At 43.1% G+C, this 18,831-nt stretch overlaps 1 protein-coding gene across 2 annotated transcripts in view; it reads right to left on the bottom strand.

Moving 5' to 3' along the window:
• The window catches only part of LOC129373043 (E3 ubiquitin-protein ligase DTX1-like), a 49,738-nt gene that overhangs the window by 7,184 nt on the left and 23,723 nt on the right, over positions 1–18,831 (bottom strand). The window contains exons 3-9 of one of the 2 annotated variants that reach the window (XM_055050751.1): positions 17,144–17,891; positions 7,606–7,667; positions 7,230–7,391; positions 3,264–3,325; positions 2,895–3,053; positions 1,300–1,461; positions 352–441 (exon numbers count right to left, since the gene is read on the bottom strand). In XM_055050751.1, the coding sequence (XP_054906726.1) occupies positions 352–441; positions 1,300–1,461; positions 2,895–3,053; positions 3,264–3,325; positions 7,230–7,391; positions 7,606–7,667; positions 17,144–17,891 (1,445 nt within the window). The remainder of the gene's footprint in view (positions 1–351; positions 442–1,299; positions 1,462–2,894; positions 3,054–3,263; positions 3,326–7,229; positions 7,392–7,605; positions 7,668–17,143; positions 17,892–18,831) is intronic. The other variant, XM_055050752.1, reaches the window with a different exon arrangement.

Genomic DNA, 18,831 nt, shown 5'->3' with positions numbered 1-18,831 from the left:
AAACCTGCAATCCAGCAGACTCTGTTTTTAAATGACGTTTAACACCTACTGCTCTCTCTCATGCACACAGTGCAAGAAGCTGCTTCTGCTCCTTATACAGCTAACTTACGATCTGTTACCGAAAGGCTTCTTAAGGCTTATTCCTCTGCAGGACTTTATTGAATTCACCTACATGTGCAGATGCAGAGAGAGATCACTCCTTTATAAAGGAAGTAGAAAAAAACAACATTATTTCCAGTTCAGTTTGTAGATGTGTAGTGCTTTCACATCTACAAAACCGTTGATCGGCCGCAGATCATCCGCTGGCTCTGAGCAGCATGTTTACTTTCTAGGACAGCAGTCGGCGCTCACCCTCCTGCCTTTCTCGTTGTCGGGGAGGTAGCAGTGTCGAGGGAAGCCTCTCGCACTGAACTTCTTGCCGGGGTTGGGGTGCTCGATGGTCTGCCGAAGACGTGAAGAACAGAAAACACATTTTTAGACACTCTACTTAGAGCAAGTACAGCTTAACAATGCCGGAAATTTCCACAGCACCCACATGACGAGCTTTATTGTCAGCATTGCTTAAATAGCCTTAGGGGAGCGAGGATGCAGTGCGTACAGTACTTAATAATGTCTGAGAAAGGCTGTTTCAAGCCCCGCCTGCCCCATGTGGAAATAAAATTACATCATATTGATAAGAAAAGAAACCTGCAGTCGTTCCAACTAAAATCTGATATTAACATGTTGAGATTAATCGTTTTATTGTCCTCGTTTCTTTTGAAGAAGGTTCTGCTGTTCTTTCAGACATTTCCCTCAAACATCACAATAGCAGATCGCCTTACAAATAATATTGCAACGTTTTGCTCAAGCTTCAAAATCTTGAGTGTGGAGGGAGAGGGCACAGAGAAACTCAGCAGACCTCCAGTAACGTCCCTGCTAATGATGAATTGTGCTGCGGTGCTGACCGGAGCGGTCGTGACCTCAAGTATTCTGACACTGGGGACGCGGCGGCTTCTCTGCCGGTGGAGGGAAAAGGTCAGTTTATTGTCTCCGTTAATGCTAATCTCAGCAGTCAGGATAAAATACGCAGCACTCTGGTTTTCAGCTCCGACTGGGACTGTGCACGCCAAAAGATAAACCACACCCACAGCCTGAGGCCGCAGTTTCCTCCAAGTCCCAAGCACTTCACCTTTCTGGACAAGTGTCCATCTGACGAAATGAAGCAGATAAGCGCTTGAAGAGATTCAGATGCGGGGAGACAAGGCGGATCGATGCGAGGAGGCAGCAGCGGTGGATCCGGTGAAATGAGACGGGTCTCACCTGGATCCCGGCGGGGATGTCGTACACGATGCGGATAGTTTTGCATTCCGAGTAGCCGGGCAGAGAGTGGGGGATGACGTGGTACTCCATCTTCCCAGGGGGTTGGGTGCCTGTTTTCTCCCCGTAGATTGTCTTACACGTTGGGCACTGCAGGCTGCCGTCCTGGTCGCAAAGAAAACAAGCTTAGGCCAATCCCATGGTAATGACTGGCAGTTAAATAAAATACTCTCTCTGAGGCAATCTGAAGGCAATTTGTGATCGAAACTTTAATGTCCGAAAGTTAAAGATGCAGAAAAAAAAGAAGTAACTTTGTATTTAAAGTGAATCGGCATACGCAGACATGGTAAGTATATGTCAGTGACAGAAAGCTACTTGATTTAAAACAAAGAACGATTTAACCGATTCACACGATTTACAATTGCAAAAACAAAATATGCGACTGGATATATAAAAGTATAATTTTCAAGCTGCAAACTGCATTTCTGACTGCAGACTGGCCACCAGAGCAGATAGCTGGGCTAATTATTCAGTTTACATCTGGTGGTTATACTCTCTGTGCTAAAACGTAATTAACCTCTTTACGGATTTCATTTGCTTTTCGCTTTTTTAATGACACTTCAAGTTGTCAGAATATCAACTTTGTGTCAACTGAGACATGAAGTGATCATGTTTAAATATTTTATTGATTCTAAATGGTTAATCTTAGTTAGTTCATTATTAAGAAAAAAAAACAAGTCGGGCAGTTTTAACCCCCCCAAAAAATTCAATAAATGATCAATTTTCTTCTAAATTTATTATTTAGAAAAAAATAAATGTTTTATTTCCTGGATCATATTTGTTTGTTGTATAGAAGGTAATTAGAAACAGTCTGTCATTTACATACTGTCAAGGTTTTTGTTGTACTAAGCATATTGTACTAAAATCAGCACATTAAAGTTGAGCTGGATGAAATGATGCATGTTCTTTTTTTTTTTCATAACTCCAGCAAATAAAAGTAAAAAAAAAACTAATTACAGTTGCATTTCAGAGTAAAGTCTAAAGTGAGAAGTGATGTGAAGTTACACTACTTAAAAAGGTTAAGTAACACATTTAAAAATGTTTTTTTTTAGAAAAAAATGAAACCTGTTAATGCACAACATTCGTTACAGTGAACCCGTGTAGGTGGTGATTAAGTACTTTGAATACTCATTGAAAGGCATTGTTATAATTTGTAAATGCCATATTTAATGTTATGATTAGCACAAACGCTGAAAACTGAAAGACTAAACCTTTTAAACTGTCTCCACGCTGCTTGTTAGCTCCCCGCGCTTTTTAAGATGCAATCAGGAGAACCAGTTATGGCCCACTAAATGTGCTTTCTGCATTTCAAGGCGTCAAAGTGAAACGAATAGGATTTACTGTTATTCTACGGAACGCTACGCTGACACAATTGATCCGCCAAGAGCGCATAAGATCCCCCAACTGCGTGCGCTGCAGTTTCTGGGACCAACAATTTACCAATGTCATGAGAACCAGTCGAGATCTAAGGTACCGAAAGGTTTATTTGAGCCTGGAGCGACATCATAACAACGTCTGGCTCGCAAGCTTTTACCCACCTTATTGCCATTGTTGTACATGGCCACCAGGCACAGCAGATGGTACATGTGACCACATTTGCCAAGTTTGCCCACCAACTCTGGCTTGATGCCTTTGTGCTGCAGGATGCCTTCGTAGCCCGATGACATCGCCAGCCTCTCCATGCAGATGGTACAGTCCTGGAAGAGCCAAGCAGAAATATCTCTGCTGCTATGGTTGTGTGTGTGTGTGTGTGTGTGTGTGTGTGTGTGTGTGTGTGTGTGTGTGTGTGTGTGTGCGTGTGTGAGAGTCTTTCACACCCAGTTAGGATGCTGAATAGTGACAGATTGCATCTGTTGGTAGATGGGAAACTTTTTTTTTGCTGTTTTTTGTTTTTTTTCAGTTCTCACCTCGTCTGGCGCCACTTTAATCTTCTCTGTGTATCTTCGGACCACATCCTCCGGGTTTTTACCTGGTTATGAAATCACACAAAAACAAAAGATACTCCAACGAATTGCAGCAAAATCTGAAATGTGATAAGGAGTCACTTTTTGGGCTTTAAAACAAATGAATCTTTGATTGCAGAAGCACAAACTCGCTCTGAAAATGTCAGAAAAATTAAAATACAGATTATAAAACAAGTAATTGTGATAATGCAAATTATAAATGAGATGTCCATTTTGGTCCAGCACAAACTTCTCTGACCCGACTGTCTTTCTACGGCGCTCCTCCCCAACAGGTTTTCTATGACTTAGGTCTCAGGTTCTCAATGGGATAATGTTGATTTTATGTTGGATGAAGCGTTTCTGTTCATTAGGCAACATTAAAAAAATCACTATCCCGCTGAAAGACTCAATGCCGACCCATTTTCATTATGGATAGTTTCATTACTTATTATGCCATGCACTATTGCTACATAGGCTTCCTGTGGCCTTTGGAAAAGATGCATACCCACATTCGTCATCGTACGCAACACTGGAGGGCTTTTCCACATTTTGCACTTCGTTTCAAGCCACACCTGCACTGGGATGCCCAAAAAAAAATCTTCATATTCTGACAAACCAAAGCATAAAATTCCAGTTCAGCTGCTAGCAGAGTTCAGCAAAATCCATGTTTATGTTTTTAAAATTATGACGAAAAAGATTTTCCTCCCGACATCATTATTCCCTGGTTTGTGGCCGAGATGTGAACTGCGTTTTTAACTTCCCTTACCGTATCCTGCGCATAATCTATGGTGACAAGATAAATATGGGTCCTCCTCTGGCCTAGAGGCCAGTGGCTAAATGAAACGGTCCTCTGTATCATGACATATTTAAACCCTCAGGGAAACAGCAGGTCATTTATTATTAATTAAACATTCCTAGAAACTGGAACCTTAAAATAAGCCTTAAAATGATCTGGTTTAATCTAGATACCAATAATTACTTCTTTTACTTCTTGTTGTGGGATTTTATCGCTACTTTACAACTTAAAGGTTCGATTTTTCTACATGTTTCAGACCGAGACATAAATTTATCTTAAAATATTGTTGCATCTTAAAAACATTGTGTTTGTAAATGTGGCACTGGGATTTTTACCGACGTTTTTATAATAAGAAAATATGCTTTGCCCGGTATTTGGTACAGACATGTGATGTTAAAGAGGAGGTCACCTTCAAACCGGCACATAACAAACAGCCTTTCCCTACACTGTCTGATAATCCCTGTGAGCAACCAGACTACCATGGCTGAGAGCACACACACACACGCACACACACAGCTTACACCCCTAATACGCTTATAGGCAACCTCTTTCCCCCATGAGTCTTTGTTTGTTCATTTGAGGCACAGCCAGCGAGCAAAAGCAGGGGCAGCGGTGGAAAGAGACAGAAAGGCTTCAGCACAGAACAGGCAGAGAGGGAGGAGAGAGATATAGGTGCATGAATAAAGTATATTGCACAACTGGGAGGGCTTAAATAGTGAGATCAGAAACCTCCCAGCCATTTTTTTATGTGCAATAAGCAGTGAGAATTAAAAAAAAATAAATAAATAAATAAAATAGAAACTCCCCTCCATGCTAATCTCCAGGCTGCTCAGTGCCACCCAGTTTTTACGTGAGTTTTAATTCTACGATTGCAGGCAGGGACGACATCCCCACTAATAATGGTCACAAAGTCTATCATTTCTGATATCATTGTCATTGTAAACTTATAAAAAACACACACAAAAACACACATTTTCAGCAAAAAAACTTGTCCACCACTTTGATTTTTTTTTTACTCAGTAATAAAATTGAAAGGGAAATGACCATTTTCTTTACTGCAGGTAGTTTTTGACTCAATTATTCACAACATCAGAGGCGCCAATGTAATTAAAGCCAATAACGATTGCTAAGTTCTGCTGATAGCCTGAGGAAACACTGACAGTAAATCAGCCTGCACTGGAGCAGGTTATTCCCTAAAGGGAGACGGATCTTATTAATACATGAGTGCATTTCCTGCTACGTTATGCCAAGTTTCCTGACTGTGAAATTGTCCTATATCATCCAGTTCCTATATATCCGATTATTAACCTGGCACCTAAATCCTGTTATAGCTTCTTTTTCAGCGTTGGCACTTGTCTGACCTGAAATCCATCTGCAGCTGCCAGTACAGGATGTAGTTTGTAGCTTCAGCCACAAACACGCGGCTCGAAACTTGGCACGAAGCGTTCCTGGGTTACGGTGAACTCGCAAATCTGGCAACACTCCAGCCGCCTTGTGAGGTTTTCTAGTGTATCCCCAGACTGAAGAAGGAATCTGCTTGTTTACAGGTTCTCCTCGGTCGCTTTGGCGCATTTCTCGAATCGTTTTCGAGAGCCGCAAAGCGGTGGGAGCATTTTTCGAAGCGATTCGTACAAAATAGCAAAGCAACATTGCTGTTTCTTCCTCAAAATCCTCAGTTCATTTGTCAAAATTAAATCTCGGTATGGATAAACTCGACTGTGCTTCAGAGTGTTAAGTACTAGTTTCATTAGTTTGGATAAAACAATAAATTGATTGTCATCAATATAGGAGAGAGAGGGATATTTTGCTGCAAACTGTCTAAACTTTTGATGACAAGAATTGTAAATTGGACAAGATTCACATTTATTTATTCATTTATTTTACTATAATTTGTCAGTGACATAATCTCCACTAATCTCAACCACTAAGCTTTATCGTTGCATTTGTGTAAAGACTTTGCCATGTGTGCTGCACTCGCACAGTAAAGCGTGTGAGTGCAGCAAAGGGAAACTTAAAAGGCCAGCCGAGAGGACAAATGCACTGTCACCCCAATCAATTATGTGTCCTGCGGTCCAGGCTGCTCCACTGGGAGGCCTGCACTCATCAACCAGCAATTAACTGGAGGCCAGATTGCTCCACCCAGACAACATACAGTGGATACAAAAGACAACACAACTGTTAAAATATGTACAACATATAGAATTCACAGGATGCAATGTGGCGCAGTGGGTAGCACTGTTGCTTTGCAGCAAGAAGGTCCTGGGTTTGATTCCTGGCCCGGAGTCTTTCTGGACAGAGTTTTCATGTTCTCCCTGTGTGTGTGTGGGGTTCTCTCTGGGTACTCCGACTTCCTCCCACAGTCCAAAAACATGACTATTGGACCATCTTCTGATTTAATTTTATGATTATTGTATTGATTTTGACTTGTGCTTGGACTCTCGGTGAAGTTGGAAAACAAGATCGCCCTCTTTCCCCATCTCTCTCTAGCCAGCACTGGTACAAGACTTTTGGATCAGATCCGGATCTGGCATTTTTACACAACACGACAAAAAGTCTACAGTGACATCTGAATAAAAGCAAGGAGAGAAATGATGCTGCCACCACCGTGTGTCCCTCTGGGTCTCTTGCTGCGGTTGTACCGTTGACGTTTGGCTACATCAGACAAAAACTAATGGACTGCGGTGCCACTGCTCTGCCTCAGTGGAAATCAGCCATTTTAAGATAAGCGGCACGTCAAATCGTTGACATGCACTGGATACACTTTCAAACCCAAACGTAAATTTTGTTCACTTTCACCAAATTACGATTACAGCTTAGTGGAACATTCTTCAAGGTAAACCATCATTTTATGTCGCCAGCTGTCCAGAAACGTTTTGCTAACGTCAGCAGAAAACACTGATGATTATAAAGTATTGTAATCCAAGCAGAGCCTGCATGATAACCTTCAACAGTTTATTTCAGAGGATGGGATGAAATGTAAACAACAGACGGACAGACAGCTGATACAGACGCACTGCCAAACTTGGCAGGACACTCGGCTGCGAGTGAGTAGATCGGCGATTCTTTCGCCGCAGAGTCTGGGACTTCCAGCCTCAGTTTGTTTGCTCTGATCAGACCGGTTTCCTCAGACTCACCTCTCTTCAGGTGCTTCTTCTTGGTTTTGCGCCGCATGCCATTGATCCCTGGCACAGGCTTCATGTCACTCTTGTTGATGGGTGGTGGGTGCAGTATAGGCTTTGGAGCTCGAGTCAGACAAACGGGTAGACCTGCAGCGCACATCAGGATACCTGTCATGCCTGATACATATGTACACACGCACACGTAAACACAGAGAAGAGTGGAAAAAGAACAGCGATAGTCACTCATTTCCTTTGGGATAAATATTTATAGATTAAAACATTTTGAGGGTGGGGAGGGGGATCAGACATTTGCACGGAAAGAACCTCTTCTTGTTTTCTTTCTTCTTTTTGTTTTTTAGAAAAATATGCTGCAAGCGTGGTGATTTCTAACCTGCTAGCGCCGGGTGCACAGGTCCAGACCCGGTCAGGTTTTTCACTGGTAAAGCAGGAACACTGCAAGGAGAAAAAGCCAAAAACAGAAAACAGAAGTGAGTAATGTTGCCGACAGTAAATGGTCCAAATGGTGTAGCACTGCTTGAGATCTGAGAAGATGAAGAAGAAAGAAAGCAGCCTACTGTTCCCTGCATCCCAATATAAATACTGAAACTAAAATGCCATGCACTTCAACAGACGCTGCTGCAATGGGTTGAGTCGGCTTGACTCATGCACAAAGCACCACAGCGGAGCCTGATTCAGGATGACATTTGGAGAGCTTGGACTTTGTGGCGAACACAGGCGACAGTTCACTTGTCCACATTTCAAACTCTCTGGAGCAGAGCGGACAAAAGCCGGCGCTGTATTAATAGCGCAGAATCCAGTGACTCTTTCCGAGGGCCCGAAACCTCAATTCAAACGGCGTCGCCCCGCTGAGCAGAGCTCAGGAACCACAATCGCCTCTTCTGACTCAAAACACGATGCTGCGCAGCTGATGCCAAAGCTCAGAAGAGTAATTGTTTCTGAAAGTTTTAGAGAGGCTTGTTTTAAATCACATTGAACTTCAGAATAATAATTAAAAAAAAACATACCCAGAACAAGAAGTTCACTTTTTAGAAACGGTCCCATTATAAACTGACAAGAAATCAGAGTTGTTGTTTTTTTTCATTTTTAGCTCCATCGCTGACTGTTCGGTCGGTAACTAGACGATCCAATATTTTTACGACCAGAAAATACACCAAGCCCGCCAAGGCACCGGAAAGTTCTGATGTAAAACAACACTCATCAGTGACGAAGTTATTACTGAAGAAATAATCAAAGCAATTCCTCTTGTTGTTAAAAGACTATCCGGGAGAAGAACAGCACTTTACTTCTCACCAGCTACTTTTGTAAACATTTTCTAAAGTTAGTCATAGTCGACTATAACACCAAGAAACACCTTCTCACGTTTCTTTGGGCCAAAAAAATCTGATCTTCTCAATACGAATTTATTCGCCAAACAAATTCACTGCCAGAAATGTGGCTTGACTTTTTTTTCTTCCTTACTTTGTAATTTCTTTCAGAAGGTTTTATTTTAAAAATCCTGAAAAGTTCTCGGTAAACATTCAGTCACTTCCAGAAACACACCCCAATGAAACTGGTTCAAGACTCCTGCAAAACTTTGTGTTTAAATTTTTTTTTACAACAAAATTCTAAATGTGGGGAGTACATTCTTCCTGTTGCTTTTGTTGGGTGACAAGCAAGCACAGGACTTATGGTACCACTATATATGACGTGATCAAACTTACTGTTTTTGTGCTGAACTAAATTTGCAGTGGCCATAGTGACACTAGCACTTGCAGCATACGCAGTCAATTTACTTGATCTGCCTTAAAGATAGTTGGGTTTAATGTCTGTGTGCTCCAGCATAGTAATACATTAAAAAACACACTGGTCAAGACGAATTTTGACCTACGGTTTCACAAAGCACCCCGAGTCGTTCCTTGATTGAGGACAGTAATTATCTGTCTTTCTACAGTCTGCACATAAATGAGGACCAGAGGCTTTGGAGGCTTCAGCTTACATATAATGTTTGCAAAACTTCAGTTCGAAAAGGAGTAAGGAGCAGACGAGGCAAAGCAGGGCGCGCATCAACATAGACCCCACTGGGTCTGCACTGACCTGACAGACACGAAGCACACTTATCTGTTGTCCTTTAATCTGACCCTCCCACGTTTATCAACCACAAACCGGCCTGATGGTGCACACAGGCCTTTGAATCTTGTTCCCGTTGCCCGTTGTGGACCGTCAGAAGGACTCCAGAGGAGCACAGATCCACATCGGCAGGGCGCTTTGATACAAGTGAGAGCCCTTTGTTCCTGTGCCAGGGGATGATGCCCTTCAGTAAATTAAATGCAACAACAGAAGCAGGACACGAGGTCATGTGTCCCATCCTTTCTGTAGCATGGGCGGTTTCTCACCTCCTTTTTGGCAGGAATTTAGCAGGGAGAGTGGAACGTCTTTGTTCTGATTTGCTGATTTTATTTTTCCTTATTTTTCTTCTAACCACAAATTTCAACCAACACAAATCACAAAACCTTTCCATAAAGTATGCAGTGCAGCCACCTTTTCATTCGACACCCCTACATAAAATCCAGTTGCAACCAATTTCCCTCAGAAATCATCTACTTGGTACGGAGAGTCTATAATGTCAGGATATGTTCAGCTACATCTGCACACTTTCAACACTTTAGTGATAACTCTACCTGGTGTTGCTGCTTTGCACTGCTTTGTGTTGGTCTGTTGCATGAAAACAAATACACTGGTGTTGTGGTCATGCAATAAGGGAGTGTGAAGATTTCGAACGGAACTGTGAGTGCGAGCATGCAGTAGCCGAAAGAGCGAGAGATTTTCCAGCAACAGAGAGTGATTTCACACCTTAAACCGCATCAGAGGAATTAATGTTATCTCTCAGCCCAGAAAAGAAAAGCTGAAACAAAACAAGAGTCAATACTTCGAGACACGCCGCTGCCCCTTCACTCAATAAAGGTATCAGCTTGATTGAGAGCCCAGCCAGTGTTTTGTTTCCACTCCTGTGGATAAAGGAACGCTAGCTTAGCAGTGAATTTCAAAGGTAAGGGAGATGGCATCAAATGAACGAAAAAAATAAATAAATAAGTAAAATAAAATTATGCTGCCTGGTGGGAAATCTTTCTTTTCACTTAAATGCACACTTAAATGGAAGCCAAATGAGAGCATATGAGGGACAACATGCTTCTGTTTATGTGTGCTTGTATAATTCATGGCACCCACAGATCATTTACATCAGGGCAAGGAGTGGGTCAGAGCAGCCAAAGGGCCTTCAGCATAATGTACTGTCTGCTCGTACATTTTGTTCCAGCATCACGGAAAACATTTATCCGGCATCATGGAAACACGGCTCGACGTTTAATAGGGATGCCGTTTTGTCTCCCATCACAATAAATGTATCGATACAAACCTTTGGTCAGTTTTTGTCTGCTACAGACGGGGAGAAATAATCCCTAGTGTTGGGGACCTTCCATTAAAATATGATTCTATTCTCTTCCTGTGAATATTTTGTTTTATTATTAAAAAGCACTGCGTTTCATTGTCCATGTTAAGCGGAACATTCATATATATGAGTTTAGAAAGGGATCAGTGTGTGAATGTTGTTTGTATTTTCAGGTCAGCCGAAGTAGTGAAAACGTTACCAAAAGTCATTGCATGTTTGTGACATGAAGTTGCAAGACGAAATGGGCGCTGCTGGATTGACGGAAATATGACCATTTCAGTCGAAGCAGATAAGCTAAGTTTCTGTGTTGAAGAACGTAGCAGCCGCACTCCTTCCTCCTCTCCGGTTCACTTTAAATATAGAAGTGTCCCTCATCCCGAGGCAGCGACCCTGTCCATCACGGCTGCACCTCAAGCCAGCTCCCTTCAAACAGTGATGACAGCTGCACGACTTCCAGGGTTCATCCGTGGAGTAGCTCCCCCGTTCGTTCCTGTAAAGCGATTGATGAAACGTGGCGCAAAAATCAAGCAGCTTTTTTTTTTTCTGTTTTGTTTAACCTATATTTTGCATGTGCAATCTCCAGCAGACTTACAAAGCAGGTCACTCTCTCAAACTACAGGCAGACACAAATATGTCCCATGAAGGTTAAGAGATCATAATCAGCTTCTGTGCAAATAATGATAATCTTTTTTTTGTTTGTTTTCCGTGCAAAGAGCTTTTTACAAGACAGGAGGACAAAAAGATGCCAACTCTGACTCGGTAGCCAACCAGGCAACAGATGTTCTCGCCACAAACGGAGCAGGTGCAGAGGCGATCAAAGAGAGGAAGAAAAATATTTCCTCACAGAAAGCGCCAACATCTGTGAGAACATCTGATTATTATTTTTTTCCATCATAAAAGAGTGTGCTCTGAAGGAAACAATGCGTCAGACTATAAAATCATGCAGTACTCTCTCAAGGTATGGACTGTTCGGACATGTGTGGGGAGGCTTTTGGAATATATTACATCGTTTTCACCCAAAATGAGGGCAGGTTGTATTTACAGAGGGAATAGATATGGAGCTCTCTGTAGTCCAATGGGATTTTCAACACAGATAAGAGAATTTATTCAACTAGAGAAACAATTTAGCAAATTTATCAGGCTGAACTTTATCATCTGTGGTACTTTTTGATCCTCCTGTGTCAAAATCCTAACCTACTTTAAGGAAGTTTGTGATATTTCAGGTTGTAAATCTTGATGTTCTTTGAGAATTTGTCCTTAAAAGTTTAATGCCTCAGTTAAATCTGGTCAGACCTCCTGGGTGCAGCGCGAGGTTCATTCTGCAGGGAAAATCCAAAAGCTCTCACAAAGTGTTCAGAAATTTGCAACATCCTGTGCTCATGTTTTATTTGTCTCTCCTTCTTAAATACAAAAAAAAAAAAAACAACCCAGAGTTTATTTCCAACACTTGGCATAAAAACGGAGGGATGGCTAAACATAAGGCGCTGATCTGAACAGACTCTGATCTTTGTTTTGTTTTTGAAATCTCAAACTAAATCGAGGCTTGTTTTTGGAGCCACGATTTAAACTAAATCTAATCAGTCAAAAAAAAAAAAAAAAAAAAAAATTCCCACACCTCACTGTCAAAACGGCGGTGTGGGTCTGCGCTCAGACGTAACGTATCGCAGCACGACATCAGCATTTCCTCTGCGATTCTGCTGTTGTGGCGCTTCGGTGCGGCACAAAACCTTTGTCACCTCTGCGTTTCTTCTTGCGGCGTGAGAACAACTTTTGCTTTTCCTCTCAACTCGCGTTCGCCTCAGAGTTTTTCTGTCTCTGCTGTCCGTTTTTTCTTTTTTTTTTTTAAAAATCTTATGCAGGACCATGTCTGAGGTCTCTTGCTCTGGATTTTTTAAAGTCAGAAGAAACACATTTAACTGTTAAAGACTCTGCAGCTTCATTGCTGATGCTGTAATGCCACGTTAATCACGGCCTCTGGCAGGTCGGGGCATCTGGATCTGGATCGGCGCCATTCTTTCACTCCTGATGCGAATGCTCAGCTTTCTTTTAGGGCCTAATCGAACGCCATCCTTCATTTAAACTGGGCTTAACTGGCATTAAGCCCAGTTTAAAAAGAAATGCTGATAAAAAACTAAAATCCACTTCACCTGCTCATCATGCATCATAAAAAAAAGAAAAAAATGCAGATAAAGACGTATTATTAAACTAATGTTTAATAAGTACAGCAGGTTGGACACAAAGCCGCTTCTCCCTGCAGAGGTGGAGTTGGAGCAACACTGAGACCAGCAAATTTCAAACTAGCTTCGGTTTGGCCCACATAATCCCTCATGATTTATTTATTTGCTATAATATTCATTTTCGTCCTGACAGGAAGCGTCTGAACAAAGCGACGGAGCAGCTCGATGGAGAATAATGATCCGTTTGCTCCTCGTCTTCGCGGGCCCCCCGGTCGGCTCCCACATTAGCATTTCTACCTCCAGGGCCTCATGAAAACAGCAAACGTGGTTCAATTTTTATTTTATTTTTTTTTATCCTTTTCAGCAGAAAACTCAGCTGTTGGGTTTTTCTCTCTCTCTCTCTTTTTGGTATTACATTTTGTTTTTACTCATCAGAAGGAAATTTAGCAACGCAGACACCAACTCTGCTAAACAAAAGAGGAAGTGGTTTCCTCAGTGAAAAAAAACAAACACTCAAGACCGTGTGAACTATCCTGTCTGTTTATTCCACCACAAGGTGTTACACACAAATAAATCATAGACCACTTTTGAATAACTACTTGCTCAGTGAGAGTTTTCTTCTGCTTCTGCCTTTTTCTGCAACACCTTCATTTGTCATATTGTCAAAGAAGTGTCGATGTGAGAAATTCATTAAAGACCTAACAGACCAGGATAAATAATTAATAATTGTACTTTGAGGGCTGACAGGACAAAAGTTTAACTTTTTGGAAATGTCGTGTCCCGTGACGTCTGCTGTAAAACTGACAGCCTCACAGAAGGACAACGGAGTCAAATCTGCGCTTCAAATCCCCGGACAACTTTCCGTAAATAATGACGCCGTGAATTCTGGTCAGCCTCCTGAAGGAGAACGTCCGACCTTCACTTTTTGACCTTCGGCATGGGAGCAGGGCAATGATCCAAAGCACAACGGCAAGTTCACCTCTGACCTCTGCCCAGGCAAATTCCAGACTTAGACGTAACAGAGACGCTGTGGGATGACTTCAAACAGGTTTTCCATGCAAAAAAGAATGAACCAAGTTTTCTCCATCCCTCTGAGAAAATTGCCATCGGCAGTAAAAGCTTCATCAGAGCGTCTAAGCTGTCTTAGGTACCTAGTTTTATTTTTGAGCCTGTGTCAGTGTCCCCCCTCTACACCCATCTCACCCATCTCCCATTTGCTGATATCACAAATTTGAAAAGATACTCACTGAAAATGAAAGTTTGTGCAACGTCTTTGTATATTTATGCATCTGCTGACGGCTGCACTATTATTCCCTGGGACTCAGATTGAGATCAGATGAATGCGAAAGAAGTACAAAACCAAAAGAAGCAGCTCCGGTGGCTGGACCAGGGCAGTCCAGTTTTCTCCTACGCCGATTTGTCGACACAAACCAGCAGATGGTGCCACCTCTAATATTTGTGCAAGCGAGGCTTGAAGCTCACAACCCCCACCCTCTTTACAGCTTACGGCCAGTTGTTTTATGACACGCTGGATAGAGATCAATATATCAACAGCAGCTGTTGCCATCAAACAATGAACATCTCATACCAACATTTATGACACAGCAAGAATACATAAAAAACATGCGAGATTCTTGGAACTTTTCGCGTCGATCTAGAGAATCGACCCGCGATCAGAGGCTGTTTTCTGCACGTAAATTCAGCCGATCAAAACAAACCGCTGTGTGCCAAAAACCTTTCCTGCACCCAACAACAGTTAAATTAGGGCGTGGGTGTGTGAAAAAAGCAGTGTGATGTTTTACACTCTGCGTGGGCTCCTCTGTTATCTGTGTGTAGCACACACTTGTGGGAACGCGCGCTGGGAGTTTGCTGTGCCCGCGTGAGATTGCAAGCTCTCATGTCCTGCTGTGCGCATGTTAACCACACTCATCCTGTACGTCGAGCCACTCGCCTGGGAACCGATCTGCTCCGCCTTGCGCTCGACACCACCGCCCCCCCGCACCCCCATCTGTTTTCCTCTCTCTACCACTGTGGGTCTCAGTGCTTCTGTGCCTCGAGGTGAGAAAGTCACGTTTTTACCTACGACTCTGCTTGGCTGAGCTTTGACTGAGTCCTGAATTTCCAGAAGAGATGTCCCTGAATGGGATGACCCCCCGGGGGCGTTTCAGTGACCCGAGTCGGGCCGCAGAAAGCAAAAGCGCTTCAGCACACAGTAGTTGCAGGATGTTATTCTAGCAGTCACTTTAGTGTGTTTCTCCCCAGAAGCACAAAGAATGAAAAAAAAATAAATAAATCAAACTAGAGCAGGGAGAGGGTTTCATATCACGAACACAAGCGAGCGTCCAGCTTGGACATCAGTGTCGCCACCATGTTGTGAGCATCATTTCGCAACCCATAAAAATGAAAAGACAAAAAACCCAAAATACAGAACCAATAAAAAATAAAAATAAAAAAAATGGCAGAAATGTTATGAGACGTACACAACACTGCTAAGTTGACATCTCTCCAAAAGATTCCTGACCTCGTCCATGAAAAAGGGGAAACTGATAAATTACTGTATTCAAGCTTATGTTGCTTTTTCCTTCCACTCGATTTTCCAGAGACACATGAAGTCTAAGAGCAGTGTAATATAAAGCCCACTTATGATGCTGAGTAAAATTCACAGGGCATGCTGAGACTGGAGCCTGGACCAACTCGAAACATCTTCATGTAATTTCACATCTTCCATAATTGTTCGGGCAATAAACTACTTACAAACCAAGGAAAGACCTTCACACAGAATATCCATGACAACTCTCCATGTCCTTTTTGCCCTTTATGTCTTCTTAATAGCACTATTTAAAGTATTTTTTTTAGATATTACCATTTATTAAGGTGCTTCACATAATAAAAGTTTTACATAAAACAGGTAAACTTCAGAAACTTTACTTTGTCAAGCTAAAGCAAATGAAAGAAAATACACTCTGTGATGTGTAGCTTACCCACATTTTAAATACATTGTTTTCTACAGATGGTTCTTCTTAATTGCTGTTTTTTTTATATCTCAGTGATCGCCAGTTTTTGTAAATAAGCAGAAATAATTTTAGCAAAAACAATTCAAACTTGAGTTCTAAAAACCCAGGTCGTTGGTTTTCAGGCTGTTGCTCGCAACATGGCCGACGCTAGCGTATCTTTTCGATCATGCAACAAAGTCGAATGAGTTTCTACTTTGTTTCTATGTTTAGGTTTATTGTAATGGGAGGGAGAAAAAAAAACAGGATCAGGGACAAGGACTGCTTTGAACGTGAACAAACTTCCTTTTCTTGGTTCGTTTTCTCTGAACTGCACTGAGGTCAGCACCATGCTGGCGCTCTGATTTTCCCTTGATCCATTATTCATTCTTCCCCGCTGGAGCTCTGCTCGTGGCAAACAGGCTTCCAAAGCTACGCCAGCGCCCTCTTCGCACTTTGCCCATCAGTCACTCCACGCACACAAGTGTCAGAAACGACGCGCAGTCAAACAAAGACGCTGATAAAAACATCCCCCCACCCCTCCTCACACACACCCGACTCGCCCCGTCAGACTCCTTAACTTCCAAGCGACTCAACAACCCCAGCGCACCCTGATAGCAACAAATTAGTTCAAAGCAGAATGATCCAGAAGAGCTGCAGTATTTCACGCCTACTGGGGCCAACATAAGCTCATTATGGAGCAGACACACACACACACACACACACCCACACACACCCACACACACACCACACACACACACACACACACCACACACACACACCACGCACGCACGCACGCACACACACACACACACACACCCCCACACGCACACGCACACCCCCCCCCCCACACACACACACACACACACACCCACACACACACACAGACACACTCGCGCGCACGCACACACACACACACACACACACACACACACACACACACACACACACACACACACGCACACACACACGCACACAGGGAAGGAAAGGGAGGATTCTGGCACACAAAACTAAGCTGAAGATTTTTTTTATGAATCCTCTGCAGATCCATTGATCAGCATGTTAAAAGAGAGCAGTCATAAATCAGAGTAAGAAGTGGAGAGAGAGTGAAAAAAAAAGAGAAAACAAGTACAGAAAATCCGACACGTTCAGCGTAAAGCCTTGTGAGGCAAACATGCTGTTTTTTTTTCTTTTTTCTTTTAAATATTCAATCTAATGTCTAAGTTGATTCTGAGCTTTATGCTGAGGCAGTAACACGCGAAGGCTGCGGTGGACTTCAGAGAATCTCAAGGAGCAAAAACAAACAAACACCGTTACCCGGGTGGGATGGCTCCTCTGGTGGTCCCCATGGAAATGCGCTGGGTGCCTGGCCGGTTCAGATTGTTCTGTCCGTTGATGGTGAGCGCGCGGTGACCGTGGGAGGATGAAAGCGATGGCATCACCGGGGAGCAGGGGAAGTTGGCAGAAGACAGCGGCGACTGCACCTGTTCGGCTTTCGACTGCCCACCTCCCACACTTATGTTATTGTGGTTGGCACCGGAGGAGCCGGACGTCGGGGACCACAGGGAGGTTCCAGCGAAGGTGTTGCTCTGCCGCACGCCGCCGAGGGCTCCCGTGGCGCCCGGGTTGCCAGCCGTCCCTCCGTAGTGCTTACGCCGCTGCGAGGCCAGGATGGCGTTGGAGGCAGCTCTTGTACTGTTCACCAGGATGCACTGCTGGCACGAGCAGGGCTGGCCAGAGCTGGCACCCACGGGCCACGACTGGGACTTGGGAATGGAGCCCATGATGAGCGGGTACGCCAGGTCCATGCGTCTCCGGAGGCGGCGCTTGCGCTGACTCTGCCGGTTGGTCTGGGACATGCTGTTGAAGTCGATGAGGTAGCAGAAGCCCAGAGAGGTCAAGTCCAGCCACGGGTGCTGCTTCTCGTAGGCATTCTGGATGGTCACGCAGATCTCCATGTCGTACGGCGTCCACGAGCCGTTGTCGTTCTCCCACTCCCACACCACGCCTTTCCCTGGGGCCGACGACGGCTCGTAGAAGTTCCTCTGCACGGGCCTCATGGTGCCTACGAGAAAACGGAGAAAAGTACAACGTGAAAATGACGTCTTGACTTGAATGGTAAACACTTTGGTGAATGAGAGGATTTGCAACTTCTAGTTTTGCAACCCTAACCCTTTTGGTTGCCTGTTACTCAATCCCTGTATTGCATTAAGTCTGAAGCATCGTCAGGCATCCTACAGGTGGGAAATATATTTTCTGACTTTTTTTTTTCTCTCCTGCCCACTGCTACCCAGCTGCATGAAAGACCTAAGTTTTTCATGCCTTTTTAAAAGAAAAATTCAGTAATGAGTCATGAATCAACATTATACTGAAAATATTTTCAGTCAAACTAAAAGAGCACCACCAATCAATATTACTAAAGTTTATTGAATTTTAAAGATGTCTGACTATCACTATGTGTATAAATATATATGTGGCACACAACAAGTAGTCATTAAGTGTTCAGATTACTGTTTTATACATGAAATAATAAATATGTTTAGATATTTTACCAGCGAGTAGATCACATTTTTGCTCTCGTTTCAAATAAAAGTGATGTTGTTTTGGGGCTTATTTCAACTTTTTGTGTAAATAGAAAATGAAACCGTGTTATTTTATATTCACACTGAACTATAGTGAGTACAGACATTTCCTCCAGACCAAATGTTTTCAAGTTTCAGGCACATCGAATACAATATGTGGTGTTGAGAAGACATGACGCGCTGATGGAAATGAGGGCCAGCATTGCTCGGTTGGCCTGAGGGAAGAACAAGTCTGATGCACAAACTGATAAATTCTTCACCCTCATATAGCTGCCACTTCACATAAAAGTGTAAACTTGGCCTTTGAGAAGAAATAAATAAAACACACACACACACACGTCATACCCACAATCCCTTACTCGGTAAGTTTGCCACTCTTCTGTATGACGACAGGGCTGAAGGGGACTTTGTGCCCATGGGCAC

The sequence above is a fragment of the Poeciliopsis prolifica genome, unplaced genomic scaffold (assembly GCF_027474105.1).
Source record: "Poeciliopsis prolifica strain line A6 unplaced genomic scaffold, Auburn_PproV2 SCAFFOLD031, whole genome shotgun sequence".
NCBI lineage: Eukaryota > Metazoa > Chordata > Actinopteri > Cyprinodontiformes > Poeciliidae > Poeciliopsis > Poeciliopsis prolifica.
Note: the sequence above shows the minus strand (reverse complement) of the source record. Positions and strands in the feature narration are given on the sequence as shown.